Genomic DNA, 19,295 nt, shown 5'->3' with positions numbered 1-19,295 from the left:
TTCAAAGCTACCAATTTTTTTTTTGGCTCTAGAAAACAAAATACATAAAAGACTTTATATCTTGGATTTAGAAAAATATACAAATGATTAATTAATGTTTTTAGACTTACAACCAAAAATCCTACAACAAAAATATTTACAGCTATAACAAAAAATAATAATGTACATTATTAATTCTACAACAAAATATACATCATTCTAATCAAACTCTTCATTTGTCATACCAAAAAAAAAATCAAACTCTTCATTTGTAAATTATTTTCCTTCTACTCGTGTTTTAATAATTTCGAGTGTTTATTTGAAATTTAGTGATTGACAATTTTATATAGAAAACAACATACAAAATTCACTTCTTTATTTTTTTTTGTTAATTATTAATTAGTTTTGTTTTATTTTAAAAATTTAAATGATGTGTCACAATTTGATTGCAGAGGTGACTTCAAATGTGTTTAATGTTTATAAATGAGATATTGATCTCCGCCGTATCTAATACACCTCTTCCTCTCTGCAATCACTCCAAACGCCGAGCCTAACGTCTTTCTTCAATCGCCGGTCTGCAGATTTGAGCCGCGATACGAGATCCGACGAGCAGATCTTCTGCTCTGCTTAACCTGCTAAGATGGTGAGAAAACTCAAATCTCCCGTTGATTTCTATTTCATCTCTCCCAGATCTCAAGCTAACCCACTCGCGATTCGATCTAGTTTCCTGCATTTGCATTTCATCCGTAGCTAGGCCTAATCTCAGCGCGATCGTTAGTTTTTTTTTCACGAAATCGAGTATAGTGTCTCGCATTTTTGGTTTATGAGATTGAATATGGATCTGGTGATTGTGGCTTGCCAGATTTGTACTGACGATTCGTTATTTTTTTTTTTTTTTTGGTTTTAACAGCCGCTCAGACTCGATATCAAGGTAATTGTTCTTCTTCATCTTCTTTCCATGAAGGATAGTATTAGGAACAGTTTCCTAACGTTCTTATCTGTGATTGCTGTGGCGATGATTTGCTTTGCATCAGAAAAAATTTGCTCAACGATCAGAGAGAGTGAAATCTGTGGATCTGCATCCTACAGAGCCATGGTCAGTAGTTTTCATCTTTGATTTTTGCTTACTTGCAGCTTTGATTCATGTTTTTTTGTATTCTGGATGTGGTGATGAAATGTCAATTTATTCTCATGGTGGTGGTTGGTGTTACAGGATTCTAGCAAGTTTGTATTCTGGAACCGTCTGTATCTGGAACTACCAGACTCAGGTGGGTGAATACTTTTTAATTTTTGTTTCTCTCTATCTGTTTCTGCTTATAAGTCATTATAAGAGACTTGATGATTTAGTAGTTGTTATGATTTCGTGGAGTTTCTTCTAATCTGAATCTAATATGATTGTCTTCTCAGACGATAACAAAATCTTTCGAGGTCACCGAATTGCCAGGTATAGTAATTTGACGAGCGTCTTTTTTGTTATAGATTTTTGACTCGCTGTGTATGGCCTTGTGGAGCTTTGTTTCTGATACTGAATTTTTTATATATGACTTTGCAGTTAGGTCGGCCAAGTTTATCCCACGCAAGCAATGGGTTGTGGCAGGAGCCGATGATATGTACATCCGTGTATACAACTACAACACAATGGACAAGGTTAAAGTGTTTGAGGCTCATTCCGATTACATTAGGTGTGTTGCTGTCCATCCGACCCTCCCATATGTGCTGTCATCTTCTGATGATATGCTCATAAAGCTCTGGGACTGGGAAAATGGTTGGGCCTGTACTCAGATCTTTGAGGGACATTCGCACTATGTGATGCAAGTGGTATTTAATCCAAAAGACACCAACACTTTTGCCAGTGCATCGCTTGACCGTTCCATAAAGGTATGAAAAATGCTCCCAAGCTTAGATTTATGGCTTATTTAGCAATAGGTGCTGTATAAAGTGTTTGCTCAGACTGTTATTTTTTCATGCTTGTTCATCTTCAGATATGGAATCTTGGCTCCCCAGACCCAAATTTTACACTGGATGCTCATCAGAAAGGAGTCAACTGCGTAGATTATTTCACAGGGGGTGATAAGCCCTACTTAATTACTGGCTCTGATGATCATACTGCTAAGGTCTGTATCCAGTTATATATGTGATTTGTTAGCCTGAGAGCATATGTATTCGCAGATCATTTACTAGTGTTTCTGGAATCAGGTATGGGACTATCAAACTAAAAGCTGTGTCCAGACGCTGGAAGGGCACACCCACAATGTATCTGCAGTATGTTTCCATCCGGAGCTTCCAATAATACTCACAGGCTCTGAGGATGGCACTGTTCGCATTTGGCACGCCACGACTTACAGGTGTTTTTATCTAAAACCTTTCTGTAACAATGCTGATGCTTTTGTGGGGTATTTAAAAATTCAACTACGCCTTTGGCACATGAGTTTCTTTCTCGTACTCATTTTCTTTTGATTTGTTATTACTACTTTTATCTTTTCAGGCTAGAGAACACATTGAATTATGCTCTCGAGAGAGTCTGGGCCATTGGTTACATAAAAAGTTCGCGCAGGTAAGGATTTGGACTCTTGCTTCCTCTATGTAGATTTTCTCTCTTAAGTAGAATCTTTGTGTCTGCCATTTTGTTGTTAACTTTCTTCTGAAATTGACTATTTGAAAAGTTAAGAGCTATTGTGGGATCAGTTTTAACGCTGTATTCCTCTGAGCATTCACGACCATCTAACGAATGTGTTTGCATTTTACAGGGTTGTGATTGGATACGATGAAGGAACCATCATGGTTAAACTTGGACGAGAAATTCCTGTCGCTAGCATGGACAGTAGCGGAAAAATTATATGGGCGAAGCATAATGAAATCCAAACTGCAAACATCAAAAGTATTGGTGCCAGTTTCGAGGTCTAACTTCTAACTATAATTACTTTAATATAGCATGGCTGAACCTGCGCGACTAAGCTGTTTATGTGTATTGTCTGATGATTTTAACTGTCTCTTTACCTAGGTTACTGATGGAGAAAGACTTCCCTTGGCTGTTAAAGATCTGGGGACCTGTGATCTTTATCCACAAGTGAGTGTTACTATACAGCACCGTGTGAATCTTACCCTGTTGTGCTGAATTATTATAGGAGCTATTGGGATAGCATTTTGAAGTTTTTGGTATCACTAGAGTCGTGCTTCTGCTAAATATGATTGCTTTAATCACTCTTTGAAACCATTTATTATTCGAAATGAAGTGGGTAACACGAAGTCCCAAGAGCGTGGTTCAGAATAATCATCTCTTGTATCTTATGAATTGCTATTCATTCTAACTCCCAGAGCTTGAAGCATAACCCAAACGGGAGGTTTGTCGTAGTCTGCGGGGATGGAGAGTACATAATCTACACAGCTTTGGCTTGGAGAAATAGGTCTTTCGGTTCTGGACTGGAATTTGTTTGGTCATCCGAGGGGGAATGTGCAGTTCGAGAGAGCTCGTCAAAGATAAAGATATTCAATAAAAATTTCCAGGTCTGCTATTCTCACTAAGGCATTTCCAATACATTTGGTTAGAGTGTGCATCTAGGTTAAAGATACATTTTTTTCTGGATTGTTATGCATTTTGTTGTTGTGAGACTTGTTGAACCTTGTGATTTCTTGAGACATTGTGTAACGATCTAGGGTTTCGGATAGTAATAGGATTTACATCTTGTATCCGTTTGAAATTTCCATAGTGCATCTTATTCTATATGAGTGAGTTCAGTCACAACACATCACTGGTATTTTCAGGAAAGGAAGAGTATTCGGCCTACTTTCTCAGCTGAGAAGATTTTTGGAGGATCCTTGTTAGCAATGTGTTCAAGTGATTTCATCTGCTTTTATGATTGGGCTGAATGTAGGCTGATTCAGCGAATTGATGTCACAGTAAAGGTATTCAACCACTGAACTTGTATCTGTTGTGGAATTTAACTTTCATCAGTTTTTTCCTATTCTTATTTTACATTTTATTTTCACTTGGAAGTGGTCTCCATTTGTATCTTCTCTAACTCTCTAGTGCTCCCATGAAAAATCTGCAGAATCTTTATTGGGCAGAAAGTGGTGATTTAGTTGCCATTGCTAGTGATACGTCATTCTACATCCTGAAGTTCAATGTGAGGGTCTCGCTCAACCTCAAAATTTTCAGGAATATATTTTTGCATTTCCACTTTCGTGGATTTTCCTAATGCTTACTCTGGTGTTCCTCTCTGTTGCAGCGTGACTTGGTTTCCTCCCATTTTGCTAGTGGAAGACAAACTGATGAAGAAGGTGTTGAGGATGCTTTTGAGGTTCTCCATGAGAATGATGAACGTGTTAGGACAGGTATATGGGTCGGGGACTGCTTCATTTACAACAACTCTTCTTCGAAGCTTAACTATTGTGTTGGAGGCGAGGTACTCTTCTTGTATTTTGATATCTTCAAAGATTTAATCATCTTTATGAGTTACACTATATCTTAGCCGGTAATATACTTATGACAGGTAACCACAATGTATCATTTGGACCGTCCAATGTATTTGTTAGGCTATATTGCCAACCAAAGTCGGGTCTACTTGGTAGACAAAGAATTCAAGTACGTTCCTTTTTTCTGTCTTTTTATTTCAGACGGTTTAATAGCTCATTCAAAATATGCTGACGTATTTCACCTTTCTTGGGAATGCAGTGTCATAGGATATACCCTGCTGCTTAGCCTGATTGAATACAAGACTCTTGTGATGCGAGGTGATTTGGACAAAGCCAATGAAATTTTACCTACAATTCCTAAAGAGCAGCATAACAAGTACGTTATAAGTTATTTTAGTCTAAATTTCAACATTTACATATTCAATATGTACCGCAACTCATCTCCTACTGTGTCATATGTCCTACGTGATGTTATTTTTAGATTTCAAATGGTCTTTGTTGTTCAGTTTACGAAGAACATTGTTATTTTGGTTTCTTTGAGATGTTTATGAGGATTCACTCAACTTGATATTATATTTCCCTCATCTATTGTATTTCACTATTTTGTGTACATCTCTCTCTGACTTTGTTCTGGAAATGCTTCAAATTGTTAGTGTTGCTCACTTCTTGGAGTCTCGGGGAATGATTGAAGATGCTTTAGAAATTGCGACCGATCCTGACTACAGATTTGAGCTGGCCATACAATTGGGTAGACTTGAAATTGCCAAGGTAAATATTATATGTGATGATTGAATGCTTAAGAAGTACTTTGACTATATTCATTTACTTAGCAATATGTTTATTATCCTTGTTTTCCATGCTTGTAGGAAATCGCTGAAGAAGTGCAGAGTGAGTCTAAATGGAAGCAGTTGGGAGAGTTAGCCATGTCTTCTGGCAAGGTATATCTTCTCCAGAATATTCTTTCCTAATGTTTTGTACTGGTAATTTTAAGAAATTGATTATTTTTAGATGCTATATCAGTTGATTTTACTACAATATATTGTATTGATAAATAACGCTGCTATTATAGATTTTATGATGGCATTGGCTTTCTTCTAATCTTCATGGATTCATTTTGATACCTACTATCTAAGTGTTTGTATTGCATTTCTGTGTGCGTCATCATGATAGCTCCAACTGGCCGAGGATTGCATGAAGTACGCTACGGATTTGAGTGGTTTGCTACTACTATATTCTTCTTTGGGAGATGCTGAAGGGATGTCAAAGCTTGCATCCCTTGCTAAGGAGCAGGGAAAGAACAATGTCGCCTTTCTTTGCTTATTCATGCTGGGTAGATTGGAAGATTGTCTGCAGTTATTGGTGGAGAGGTATTTCATTAGCGCTCAAATGGCGTTTTATAAAACTCAAATCCATATATGCTTTGTGTTATCTCGACACAAGATTTTCTTCTTTTTTTCTTCTCCAGCAACCGGATACCAGAAGCTGCTCTGATGGCACGTTCTTATCTTCCAAGCAAAGTTTCAGAGATAGTAGCTCTCTGGAGAAAAGATCTAAGCAAGGTTACTTATTCATCTTTCTATCAATAATGGTGAATGACCATAAAAATGTCATATGTCTTTTAGTTACATTTTGACTTGTCAACAGGTTAATTCGAAAGCAGCAGAATCTTTGGCTGATCCTGAAGAGTACCCAAATCTTTTTGAGGATTGGCAAGTTGCTCGTTCTGTTGAAGCTAATGCTGTAGAGGCGAGGTACTCCTAGCATATCTTTTTAGCTAATGATCATTATGTTTATTATACGATTGTTCTGAATAGGGAGCGACTCACTATTTTCACTTGTTTACACATTGAGATTGTTAATGTTGATAGCTCATACCCAGAGTATCATTGGTTTGGTCAAACCAATAAATTTACTCTTGTTTATCTACAGGGGAGTTTATGCTGCTGCAGAAAATTATGCAACCCAGGCCGATCAACCTTTCATTACCCTCGTGGAAGCCTTCAGAAACCTGCAAGTTGAAGCAGAGGAACCATTTGAAAATGGAGACGGAGATCACGAGGTAAGTTCTTTTGGGAGCTGTATTTCTTAAAAAATGGTTCGTCTGAATCATTTGCTAAGCAGGACTCGACGTTTACTTGTATTTTGTTTTTTTACACTGTGCAGGTAGCAGAAGAAAATGGTGATGCAGAGAATGAAGGAGGTGAAGAGGAAGAGAATGAAGAAGAAGTGAATCAAGAAGAGGGAGTTGTTGATGAAGATTCTACAGATGGTAGTGCTGTACTTGTTAATAGAAGTGAGGGTGAGGAAGAGTGGGGTACGAATAGTAAAGACAACCAATCAGCCTAATAAAGCAAGTCAGTCCAGGATCAATGTTGAAAAATCAAAGATATTAAATAGATTTTTTCACTGAAACTCCCACAGCAAATAAAAGTTGGCCGGTTCTGACATGTCATCTCTTGTTTCTTTGCATGAGATGGGATAGGTGGTTGTTATATGAGTTGTAACTTTTGTTACATCTCTGCATTGTCGTGGCTAGGATCTGGAGACTTGTCTCTCTCAAAATTTAATTCATTTTGCAGTTAGTGTGAACTCTAATCGTTTTGAATTTGTGTTTTTTATTTTTTGCAGTGCTTACGCCACATCAGTAGCCAGTAAGAGTACTTGGATCCATATTTGGATATGGAGCAGGGGAATCAGTTCTTGGTGGAAGATGTTTGGTTTTCTTTTGTGTTATTAGCTATGTTACATGGAAACGGAAGCGGATACGTGGAAGCGGAAACGTAAGGAAGCGCAGAAGCGAGATTTTTAAAAATATTAGGAAGCGGGCACGTATTGGAAGCGTATATCCATATATATATATTTTTTAAAATTAGGACTAAAAATTACATGACTTAAATTTGAAATAAAGCATTTATTCATTTATAATAATTTTGAAATGATTTTATATTAAAACTGTAAAAATACACATAAATTAAGTTTATAAAAAATATTATATTAATGATTTTTAATACTTCATAAATAATTGACACAATATATTTCAATATGTGTTATATCTTTAATAAAAAATCTCAAAGCATAAAGATAATTTATAGTATTATTTTTAATATTTGTATATTTATAAATCAATGTTCATTACTATTAATATTTTTTATTTTACATAAATTAAAACTATGGTTTTATATTTATTGATATACATTGCATTTTTTTTTAAAAACAGAAGCATGATTTCAAAACGGAATCGTAAGCTTCCAACAAGTAGTTAAAGAAAATATTTTAGAAACGTTTTGGAAGCGAGATTCCGCAAGCTTCTACAAGATTCCGATTCTGATTCCGGTTCCGAAGCGGGAAGCGGACGTCCGATGAAGCTTCCGTGCAACGTAGGTTATTAGTGCTCCCAGGTGGTTTTATAATGATCATTATATAATAAAAGTATACAATCGAGAGTTTATATCTTTTGTTCTTACAAAAATCTGGTTTTAGATTTTCACAGCTCATGTGTTTTACAAATTGCTCGTGCATTATATAATTTTTTGGAGACCTTATAGTTTTTGCTATGAATTGCAGTGAAAGGATGTAATGAACACATCGTAGTGCATGTAAGCTATCAAAAAAACAGAATTGATTGAAAAAATCTTAGATTTTAGGGAATTTGGACGGGAAAACTATTTAAAAATTTATGGATATCTAAATCAATTAAAATACATAAATCAATAAAACCTCCTATTTTAAAATAAACCATATTTAATAATCTAATCTAACAAAAAATAAACCATACTGAAAAAATGCTATATCACCAAATAACGTCAAAATCATACCAAAAAATGGATTATTTGGAAAAGTAAATAGGAGGAAAAAAAACAGAGATAAAAAATGGATTTATTATCATATCAGGAAGAACACGTGTCGTCGTCATACAACAGTCACTGTAGTAAATGCGGCTTGTAATTTGAGATTTTAATGTGCTAATATAAGATTAGCCTCGCTTCTTTCTTCTTCCCTGTGACTCAGAAAATGCTCAGCAGTCACCTTCGAAAAAGAGAGGTGCTTTAAAGGAGCAGTCACGTGACAACCCTGGTCTTGATGATGATGATGATCAAGACACTACTGCTCTTGAGAGTGGTACCTTCAAGACTGCAAGTGAGGAGGCGGTGGCTACCAGAAGAATCGTCAGAGGTGTTGGCTGCAAGAGTGGAACTGTTATTACTGAAGAGGCTAAAGGTGACAATGGCAACAGCAACACTGATAAGGGTAGTGACTGTGGTGTTGACAAGAGTGAAGCAGTTAATGGTGGAGAGACAGCTGAAGATGAAACAAAAACAACAATAGAGACTCAAAAGGCTAAAGATGATGAGGGGAGTGACTGTGGTGTTGACAAGGATTCAGCTGGTGGTCAGACTGAGAAAGAAGGCACTGATAAGAATGGAGATAACAGTGGATTCTTTACCTCGCTGGAACTACTACCATCTTCCCATCAAAGGAAGAGGTTTCAGTGGAAACAGGAGAAGAGAACGAGAGAGCAGCCTTCACAGCTGCTGATTCAGTATTGTTCGAATACCTTGAAGGAGGATGGAAAGAGCGTGGGAAAGGACAAGTCAAGCTAAACGTATCAACAACCGATAGCAGAAAAGCAAGGCGCTATTAATGAGATCAAAAGGAAACTACAGGCTGATCTTAAACGCAAGTCTATACCCCGAAATGAAACTGGCGAGCATGGACAAGAAAGGCATCACATTTGCTTGTGTAAGGGAATCCAAGAGTGGCTTATCTACGTTTGCACTCAAGTTCAAGGATCCAGCCATTGTGGAAAAGTTCAGAGCAGTTATCGAAGAACATAAAAAGAGTAAACCCATGAGTGTAAAAGCAGTAGCAGCTCCTTTGAAGACACCTGAGAACTCGCCCGAGGGATAACGAAAAGGCTTTTGTTCTTGTCTTTAGTTGTTTGAAGTTCAAATTTGGCATAGGGAATAGAGAGAGAGAGAGAGAGAGAGAGATACAAGATCATTTAAAACTCCTTATGGGCTTCGTAATCGTATGAATATTGAATGTGACTGCTGTTGTCGTTAATCTTTTTTTATCTTAACTCAATATCAAATACACATCCGGCTTAGAGTAGCTAACTCAGTACACAAGAACTCATCCCAAGGGTCAAACACTACATTTGTGTATAGTATTCGCTTATCTCATCTCATTCCCTCAAAGAGTATGTGTATAGGTTCTTAAATAAATGAGGTTATTCGATTTAGTCTGACAATAATATCACCATAACCCTTTTCTCAAAAAAATATAATAATATCACCATGAAAATTGACCCATGACTTAAACATCACCTCATCTTTAGTGGAAATGCGTTGCCACGGGAAGAGACAAGTTTCTGAGTCATGGAAGTGTTAGAGCAAGAGCATCAGCGAATTCCCTTTTGGGTTCATTTTCTTAATTTTTTATTATTAAATTTTTTAAATTTTCATTTTGATTTTTTTTTTTTTTTTTTAAGAAAACTTGACCAATCACAGGCCGCTACGTATCGTGGGGCCCGCGCTACAGTGATGAACTTTAGGAGAGAGGGTATCACGCAGAAAAGGCGAGACGAAGCGAGTTCATCACTTTTGCTTTTTTTAATATTTTTTTTTCTCGTAAAACGTGTGAACCTCTCTTCTAAACCTCTAATCCTCTAATGCGCTTGCTCTTATGTACTATAAGGACAACTTGAATAACGTGAGTTAGTAACTTGGGGCGAAATAATACCTTCTGACCTTTTCAATTTTGCGTTACTTTCTTCTCGTGTGAACTTAGGGAAGAAGTTTTATGCTTATATACTTGGATATACTTCTTTTGATTAAAGAGAACCTAGAAAGGTATTACAGTCTTCTTTTTAACGCTAAAAAGGCATTACAGTCTAAATTTTACTGAAGATGAATATTCATTTTCTAATATTTTTTTAGAAAAATCCTCCTATATATTAAAAGAGAAGTCACTTTAGTGAGGTCTGGTGACGTGTCGTTCATAGCTAAAGTTTCAAAAAAATTATTATAATTTGATTGGTCGATTGTTTTTAATTTTTATTTATTTAAATTAATCTAAAAATTTAAGGTAAGTCTAAAAATATTTAACATCACCTGCCATATAATCAGAAAAATATTACAGATAGCAATTTATGGCAACTAATTCTCAAAATTATAAAAATATTAATAATATTTTATTTATTACTTTTAATATTTATAAACTATAAAATATAATGAACGAATTTTTATATAAGATAATTATAATAGGTTTATACTCTACTTGATGAATTGTATTCAAATATATATAATAATTATTTTAAATATTACAAAATCCAAACATGTTTATTAATATGATTTTTAAATTATTTATCGTTGTTTACAGAATAAATTTATCAGAATTTTAAAATTATTTATATAATGTTATAAATTATTTATAAAATATAAATTCTACTATATATTGATTGAGAAGTCACATAAGTGACTTTTTATTACGTGTTAATCATAAATTAACTCTTCAAATTGTTATAATTTGATTCACCGATGATTTTTAATTTTATTTATTATATATATATATCTAAAAGGAAAGGATAATTCAATTACCACTTTCCAAATAATCTACATAATATTAGAAATAATTATTTATGGTAACTAATTGTTGAAACTATGAAAGAGTAATAATGCGATCAATTTTTTATATATTTATAAATTACTTAAAATAATAAACAAAAATGTTTATTTGAATTGATATAATGATTTTATATTCGTATAGAAAGAATTATATTTATATATAAAGTATCATAATAACTATTAATGTCTAATAATTCAATGCATGCTTTATAAATCATTTATAAAATTATAAATACATTTATAAAATTATTTATATTGGCTTATCAGATGTTTTAAATTATTATAAGAGGTTCTAAGTCATTTATAGAAGCTTATACATTAATTTATAAAATGTATTTTGAAAATTTATCCTCCTATTACAATATTTTGAATTTTTTTCATTTTTAATGGTAAAATTCCTCAACTATGTTTATTTAATGTAGAAACCCTTAAACTAAAGATTTACTGGTAGTAATGGTAATTATGACCTGTTAGAGTTTAATTCATTAAATAAAGTTAGTTTATGGAGATTTTTCGTTAAATACTTAGTTTGGGGGTTACCCAAAACAAACTTAGTTGAGGGGTTTTAACGTTAAAATTCCTTATTATTTTCTTATTATCTATTATTTAAATCCTTATAGTGGAATTTGTTTTATCAAAAACCAGTTGCAATCAACTGACGTCTTTCCTAATATCATGCATTTAATATTTAAATATATATATAACAAGATTTGAGTTACCAAAATTATGTGTATATTATAACTAGAATATCTTAAAAAATTTATTAGAAGATATTCTATTTCATAGCTGAATTAAAATTTATTAGAGGATATGTTATTACATAGCTTCTCTTGAAAACTATGTCATTTAGAAACTTAAACTAATTTGCTATATAAATATCACGACACTTCTATTAGTTTCACGCATCTATCTTTTAAGTTTTCATATGTTTTTGATCGTTCTAATTTAAATTCTACTTTTGCGATCTTGCGCATGTGTATGATAATCAATAAGTAACTCATAGACGGGAACACCATTACTGGTAATTTTATGGGGGATTCTTCTTCTCCGTTTATTTTTGTTCTCTTCCTCTCCATGTTGTATCTCTATCTATATTTTTGCATCAGTAGTGATTCAACTAACAAAAAGAGACGACTCTGTTTATCCAGGAACTGATCATCCCTTTCGAAAAAGGTAATTCTTTTTTTATAAAGTTAAATCACTTATCAAGAATATAATATAAAATGTGTATGCTAATCAAGTGCAATTTATTTATTGTGTGTGATCCTCTTCAGTACGTCTGAGAGCCAAAGGTAATCTCAAAGCTTCTTAAAAACTTTGAAACTCATTAACGTTGTCCTATCAATTATATAATTTGTCAATTATATAATTTGTTATCTTTTGGGGATTGTTTACATCTTTAAATATTTTTGTTAGAATTACCTCTTTTCTGACTCAAGTCTTAGAGAAGGAAACCGTAAATCATCTCAGGTAATTCAAATCTCTCTTTTATATTTCATGGCTAATTTTTTATTGGGTTTATGCGTGAAATATTTGTTTTTTCTCAATTATATTTTTCTGATGTTTTAAGATTAGTGTTAAATGTGATCGTTTGAAGTATAATGCATTCTCAGAACACACTTCCATGATAAACACTTCTATGTAAATTGTGTCAATTATGTTAATGATTTTGCATCTTAGTATTGTGACTGATGTTCCAAGAGAGAAAACATATCATCTCAAACCGAGATTGTTGAAAAAGGTAATTAATTTATAGATATAATTGAATAATTAACATCTAAAGTATACATTTTATTAAATAGTACCAAACAGTCATTTTCTTATACTTCATCCATAACTTTTAAGCACAATGAAGTGAGATGGACTCTCGAATGCTCCAGCTTGAGGAGTTGTGGTAAGTGGATCAACAACAAAGTTATAAACCTTTTTCCAAGGCATGCATACAGATTCATAAATCAATAAGTTAAGTACTGTATATATCTCCCTATTTATATTCATTTGGTTTTTTTTTTTGAGTTTATGTCCGATATAGAGCAGAGGCGTTCCTACAGTGTATTGAAAAAGGCATTCGCCTTAGGCCCCCGAATAATATTACGTTTTTCAGGGCCCCAAAATTTAAAACAATTTCTAGTTTAGTTGCTTAAACTTATTTCTAAAAAAAAAATTTCCATGAGAATCGAATAACTCAATTTTTAAATTCATATACTTTTTTCTTATAGAACATAAAATAGCATATTTACGTAATAAATTTATTCTTGTAAGTGTTAAACTTATGTATTTCCCGAAGGTGATATATCGTACTAGAAAATTGTTTTTTTTTAAGTTGTATATAAATTTACTTTTAAATCTTGCCTTAGGCCTCTAAAACCCTTCGCACGGCACTGATATAGAGATGCGTAGAATAGATGTTAGAGTGCATGACATGCTGTTTGAGGATGAGATGAATGTTACAAGCTACTTGATATCTAATTGGATGAATTCAGATTTTCTATTCGAGTTCAGTTTGAATCTTGAATTCAGTTACAAATGTCCAGGCCTACTTCTAACTAAAATTAATTATTAATAAATAAATCACACTAAATAGAGATTAGTCCACCATCTTCTTGTTAATGGAAAATTAAAAGCCATCACTCAAATATTGTGGGGAAGATAAGGTAGGATCAGCCAGATACTCCACTCTGTATTTACAACCATATTCTACTGCGTGGGTGGACTCCGCACCGCCAAGATCTCAAGTCCCTCTTTTAATCCAACGGACATTATCACTGCCACGTGTATCTAACCTTATCGACGCACGAACGACCCATAACTACCCACGTGTCATCACGATCCGATTATTATCCTCTCGATCCAACGGACCCAAACCACTCTCTCTCTTTCTCTCCTCCCTCTCTCTCTCTCGCCGCCACCTCCGATTAACCGTTCGCCGTTTCCGAGATGGCGGATTCCGACAACGATTCAGGCGGCCACAAGGACGGAGGCAGCGCATCGTCGCGTGAGCAGGATAGGTTTCTCCCGATCGCGAACGTGAGTCGGATCATGAAGAAAGCGTTGCCGGCGAACGCCAAAATCTCCAAGGACGCGAAGGAGACGGTGCAGGAGTGCGTATCGGAGTTCATAAGCTTCGTCACCGGAGAGGCATCCGACAAGTGTCAGAGAGAGAAGAGGAAGACGATCAACGGCGACGATCTCCTCTGGGCGATGACGACGCTAGGGTTCGAGGATTACGTGGAGCCGTTGAAGGTTTACCTGCAGAAGTACAGGGAGGTGGAAGGGGAGAGGACGACGACGGGGAGACAGGGGGATAAGGAAGGTGGAGCTGGAGGAAATGGGAGTTCGAGTGGCGGCGGAGTTGGAGGAGGAGGAGGATATAATGGTGGAGGAGGTGCGACGGCGGGAGGAGGGATGTACGGTGGGATTGTGACGATGGGGCATCATCATCAGGGACACGTGTACGGTGGAGGGATGCATCACACGCAGCAAAGCGGGTCCGCACGTGCTGATTAATTAAGTTCTGACTCCGTTAACTAGCACGTGGTGATTGATTAAGCTTTGACTCCGTTAACTCGGAATGGCTCCCTAAAGCTTAGATTCACTTATATGAAATGTAGATGTCTTATCTTTCTCCTTGCTTACTTATTATGTGAAATGTAAATGTCTTATATCTTTCTCCTTGCTCAATTCTTGTGAATGGTTTTTTAACCAAAGGAACTTCCCAAAGAGACAGGCAGCAAGATGTAACTAATCCAAAACCAAAAGATGTAACAAAGACACAAAGTCAAGAAACTAAGATTGTGATTCAGATGGTTACAATCCTGGGATGTTTCAGCAAACATCTCCTTTGTGTTAATGTTTTGTTTTGGATTAGTTAGATATTCTCAGAGATATCTAACTTCACGAAATCACTGACCAGTCTTGTTCAGAGGCATAAAAAAAAAAAAACGTTCTAATTAAGAGGTAGCCACAGTCCTCGGCTCATCTTTTATTATTAGTTACTGTCTACCATAAGTGAATCATAGGCTACATCAATAAAACAGCGTAGAGAGCTTTGTAGCTAATCCTATTTGACTGAACCATGTGCTTATCCACAGCATTAGCACCAACTTAGACACAGTTAGAAGCTATGCAGCCATATCTCAGAGTTCTCCAACTTAATCCTAAACAGCTGTGTAATAAACTCGAAAGTATAACGTACGTATCCTTCCGGCACATGATTAGAAAAAAAAAATAGAATGAGCTCAGACGGCACTTGCTATCGTCACAGATGGTCAGGACGACAGCGACGGGCTTAGCCGTCACTTTAATAGTTTTATCTTCACAGCTCGAACCCGGGTTTCACCCAGAGTTCATCTACCAGATAAACCACTCGGCAAGAGTGATATTTGTGTTAAATTTTTAATAAAATCGTAATATGAATTCAAAACGTATCGTTTTGACACGGTGGGTACAAGAACATGAAGAGGAAGCACACAATGGGACTTTGGGCACCGCCGAAGAAGAGACTGAGGATGAAAAACACACACACACTTTTGGAAGAGGTATATATCGAGACTCTCAACTCTTAAGAAGATTAGCGACAGCAAAAGTATTCTCAAAATGTTTAGTCTATTGCAGAGGAGGTGCTCTCTGGAAGATTGGATGAACTAAACTTATGTTCGAAACAGACGAAGTGGGAAAGCCAGCATCAGAAGAACATGGTGGAACAGATGATGTAGTAAGGAAGATGCTAACAGAGGTTCTGATTGATAACGCCAGATTAGCTCTGTTCTTCGCTGTTCCTTGTCCGGACATGGAATATCAGTAAGAGAAGCAGGAGCAGTAGAACAAGAAGGAAGTGTTGATCTAGCAAGAACTGTTCTAAGCAAGATCCTTGAGAAATGATTTCATCTGATTCAGATCATGTTAAGAGTGTAAAAGTTTCAGTAATTAATCCATAAATAAAAAAGTATCAATCTTTCAAACAAGACCAAAAGCATCACAACTCTGCCTTTACATACCAACAATACCACACCTTAACAAACTCCAATCAATCAAATCAATACCACACTATGAACAAAAGATGGTAGAAAAAAAAAACAATCTGAGAGAACAAACTTTCTATGCCTAAAGATCCCTACTCTTGTTGTTGATGATGATCATCCTTCTCTTCCGAGATCACATCTGCACCCTCCTGATCCTCTCTATTGTTTTCATCACCGCTACACGGTTTCTTGAAGAGAGGATTACCTTCAAGTTCAGACATCTTCTCCTTTGATTCACTCATTAACATCTCCACCACTTGAGACATAGTTGGTCTCCTCTCCGCCTCTCTCTGAGCACACATAAGTCCCACCAATACCACTTTCTTCAACCTCTCTCCCACGTCCTCCTCTTTCACCCTCTGGTCCACTATTTCACCGAACTTCCTCTGGTAAACAAGTGGCAACACCCACTCCGTTAGACCCTCCTTTGCTCTCTTGCCACTAACCAGCTCAAGCAACAAGATACCAAAACTGTACACGTCTCCCGCTTCTGATGCAACACACTCTGGTGGAAGATACCCATTGTTATTATTATTATTACTTTTGGCTTCATCTTCTGGCATCAGTTTACCATATCCAAAATCCGTAACCCGAGCTTCAAACTCAGAGTCTAGCAGCACATTGCTAGCTCTCACATCACCGTGGACTATACGCGGCGTTGCGTGATGGTGTAGGTACCTAAAACAAAAGACAAACATTGTCAGAAACCGCAACATATAATATTAATTTCGTCCCAGCGGTCACTCGAACTAGAGACCTCTGAGCTAACGTCGAAAATTAAACTTCTCTCATTAATGGTTTTAGATAGTGAGACTCACGCAATGGCCTGAGCAGAGGTTATAGCAATCTTGATCCGCTTAGTACAATCGAGAATGCACTCAGCTGAATGCTGACCATGAAGATGTGAAACAAGGCTCAAGTTCGGCATGTAGTCATACACAAGAAGACGTTCTTGTCCTTCGTTACAGTAGCCACGAACACTCAACAAGTTCTTGTGACGGATACGTGAAAGAATGTCGACTTCGAGAGTGAAGTTTATATCTTCTCTGTTGGTCCATGACTTTAATCTCTTGACGGCAACCTACAAGATAATGTTTTTTTTTTTTTAAGTAATAAGGAGGGCGTGCATAAGAGTTAAGGGGTTTAAAGAGTTTGAGATGAGTTACTTGTGAACCATCAGAGAGCTGACCCCAATACACACTGCTGAAACGACCTTCGCCGAGTTTGTTGTCGTAGTTGAAACTGTTTGTGGCGGCGTGAAGTTCTTTTAATGAGAATATCTTACGAGGTGGTTCTGTCTTTGCTTCCTTGTCCCTATGTGACATCAAAACCAAACTTAAACCTCAAAAACACTATTTTTAGATCATTTCATTAACAAAATCAAGAAACAAGAATTGTGAAATGCAAAAGTCTTTAATTCAAAATCATCACTTCAACAACTCATGTAATCTGCAAGAAAACAATTTTTTTAATTCGAACTTTTTTTTTCCGAACTTGCAACAAAAGAAACAAACTTTACATCGAAAACCATTAGAGAGCAAGGACAATTGAGCATAAATAGTCTCCAAAATTGATTATAAAATGTTTAAAATCCTAATCAGGGAAGGAACATTAAAACAGTTTTTACCAGTAACCCAGCAGAGAAAAAAATATCAGAAAAATTCAAAAACGAAAAAAAAAGGAGAATTAACAATCATAGAGTCAATGAATCGAGGACGTACCCATCAGATCCTTTTCCACAACAGCTACTAAAAAGTTGCATCATCAAAACAAACCCCCCAAAATTGAAATTGAGCTGCCTCTGATTGTAGATTCTTTCTCGTTATTGCGGAACAGAGAGAAATGTTACAGAGCAAAGTACATGTCTTTAGAGTTGGCTCTGATTCGTCTTTGACCTATCCCCTAGAGAGAGAGAGAATACAATTTAATTTAATTTTTTTTTGCACGCTTTACTTTTTCTTCTCTGAACAAACTTTAAAATATACACACAAAGTATAAAGCTGATTCAAAACAATTAAATAATAACTTTACCAAAAGAAGAAATCAAAAATTTGAAAGTTAGTAGCGGTTGTGTATATATATTTTTTGTTTTATTTTTGTTGTATATTTTTAACCATGTCTCTGTTTACAAGTTGTCGATATGGTATCTTTGCATTTTGAATTGTTTTTTCTTGTAACTTAGCATTTTGAATGTGTTTCAAAGAAAGAAAAAAACTTAACATTTTGAATTGTTGTGTTTGTGTGTTTGAGGGCCGACTGATGAGTCACGACAACTCATCAGAACCTTTTTATTCAATATTTTTCAAAATATTAAACAAATAAATGGGCAGAAGATGATTCTCCAATCTTCTTTTATATAAAAAAAAAGATATCATAACTGAATAGCTGTAGTTTTTTTTATTATAAAGTTTTTTTGGATTATAGCAATATTACGTTGATTAAATCGCTAAAGAATCAGAATGATCTTAGAGGAATGTTTGCTCTCATCATGAGATTCTACTTGAGCTTCACTAACATGGGCTTAAGGAATTATGTGCTAATTAATTGCTATAATTAACATAGCATATGTTAGAAAAAAACAAATATGGATATAAAGAAGAAAAATATATTACGAAATTGGAAGAAGACTTAATCTTAGTTGAGCTGGTACATGTCCATTAAGCAGGACTTAAAAGCCCATAACCCATAACTGATGTAGGATTACTATTGCAGGGAAATTTGTTCTAAGCATATGAATCCTTACTGTAGAAGCATATTGTGGGCTAGTTTCCAGTCCATCAAACTCTTTTGAAGTAGACTGGTTTAAATTTTGACATTATAAAGTTTGGCTTATAGATTGAACACTGGCAACATCAATATACACATCCAAATTATGTAAATCATCACCTTTACATGATGTAGAAGCTAGAACGAGTGCCATTATTGCCACTAATTTTTTGGCCCCGTTTCTGAGTTCAGCCACAAGCTGATGATAACTCATCACGAATCATGGACAAGGCTCATACCCGGTGGCAATGCCCAGACGGTCCTCCCGCGTGACATAAGTATGTGTACATAATATTTGTGCTTGGGATGGCGTACGCGTATTCTCATAATCTCTAATTTTTTCCAGCTTGATCCACGCCTTCACGAGTCTCAATATTTTTGCTCAATATACTGTACAGACAAGGCCGAGTTCATCGTCACGTTAAACCTAAGTTCATGTTCAGTCAAGTTTTTTACGCCTTAGGCCATCCTTTTTTTTTTTGGTAAAAAT

General features: G+C 35.5%; 3 protein-coding genes, 1 non-coding gene and 1 pseudogene across 13 annotated transcripts; 3 read left to right on the top strand and 2 right to left on the bottom strand.

Annotated features, from left to right (window-relative positions):
• The first annotated feature begins 444 nt into the window (after positions 1-444).
• Positions 445-7,934, top strand: LOC106442226 (coatomer subunit beta'-3-like). Of its 10 annotated transcripts, none has more exons than XR_007338257.1 (26): positions 445-622; positions 890-910; positions 1,014-1,075; positions 1,193-1,247; positions 1,387-1,423; positions 1,532-1,857; positions 1,962-2,093; positions 2,176-2,324; positions 2,465-2,533; positions 2,727-2,877; positions 2,981-3,046; positions 3,295-3,483; positions 3,742-3,882; positions 4,029-4,103; positions 4,206-4,382; positions 4,470-4,561; positions 4,652-4,768; positions 5,046-5,160; positions 5,259-5,330; positions 5,563-5,759; positions 5,858-5,951; positions 6,037-6,143; positions 6,322-6,451; positions 6,556-6,661; positions 7,021-7,121; positions 7,774-7,934. XR_007338257.1 is itself a non-coding variant. In XM_048776470.1 (25 exons), exons 1-25 carry the CDS (start codon positions 620-622, stop codon positions 7,038-7,040), a joined length of 2,703 nt encoding a protein of 900 aa, XP_048632427.1. In that variant the 5' UTR covers positions 445-619; the 3' UTR covers positions 7,041-7,320. The 10 variants fall into 10 exon arrangements, 4 of the variants coding, with proteins under 4 accessions (XP_048632427.1, XP_048632426.1, XP_048632425.1 ...); XR_007338256.1 differs by having other exon boundaries at positions 6,556-6,706; XR_007338254.1 differs by having other exon boundaries at positions 6,556-6,742.
• On the top strand, positions 7,752-9,842 carry LOC106442224 (annotated as a pseudogene).
• A 3,991-nt stretch (positions 9,843-13,833) lies between these two features.
• On the top strand, positions 13,834-14,684 carry LOC106439430 (nuclear transcription factor Y subunit B-3). Its single transcript, XM_013880870.3, has one exon. The coding sequence runs from the start codon at positions 13,956-13,958 to the stop codon at positions 14,523-14,525; it is 570 nt and encodes a 189-aa protein (XP_013736324.1). The 5' UTR covers positions 13,834-13,955; the 3' UTR covers positions 14,526-14,684.
• Positions 14,685-15,253: 569 nt separating this feature from the next.
• LOC125607336 lies at positions 15,254-15,341 on the bottom strand. Its single transcript, XR_007338496.1, has one exon. It is a non-coding gene; the product is annotated as a small nucleolar RNA snoR121 (small nucleolar RNA).
• Positions 15,342-15,925: 584 nt separating this feature from the next.
• On the bottom strand, positions 15,926-18,018 carry LOC106439429 (PTI1-like tyrosine-protein kinase At3g15890). Its single transcript, XM_013880869.3, has 4 exons — positions 17,761-18,018; positions 17,206-17,353; positions 16,858-17,120; positions 15,926-16,717 (listed from the first exon to the last, which is right to left on the bottom strand). Exons 1-4 carry the CDS (start codon positions 17,802-17,804, stop codon positions 16,132-16,134), a joined length of 1,041 nt encoding a protein of 346 aa, XP_013736323.1. The 5' UTR covers positions 17,805-18,018; the 3' UTR covers positions 15,926-16,131.
• Between the last annotated feature and the right edge of the window lie 1,277 nt (positions 18,019-19,295).

The sequence above is a fragment of the Brassica napus genome, chromosome A3, assembly GCF_020379485.1.
Source record: "Brassica napus cultivar Da-Ae chromosome A3, Da-Ae, whole genome shotgun sequence".
NCBI lineage: Eukaryota > Viridiplantae > Streptophyta > Magnoliopsida > Brassicales > Brassicaceae > Brassica > Brassica napus.
Note: the sequence above shows the minus strand (reverse complement) of the source record. Positions and strands in the feature narration are given on the sequence as shown.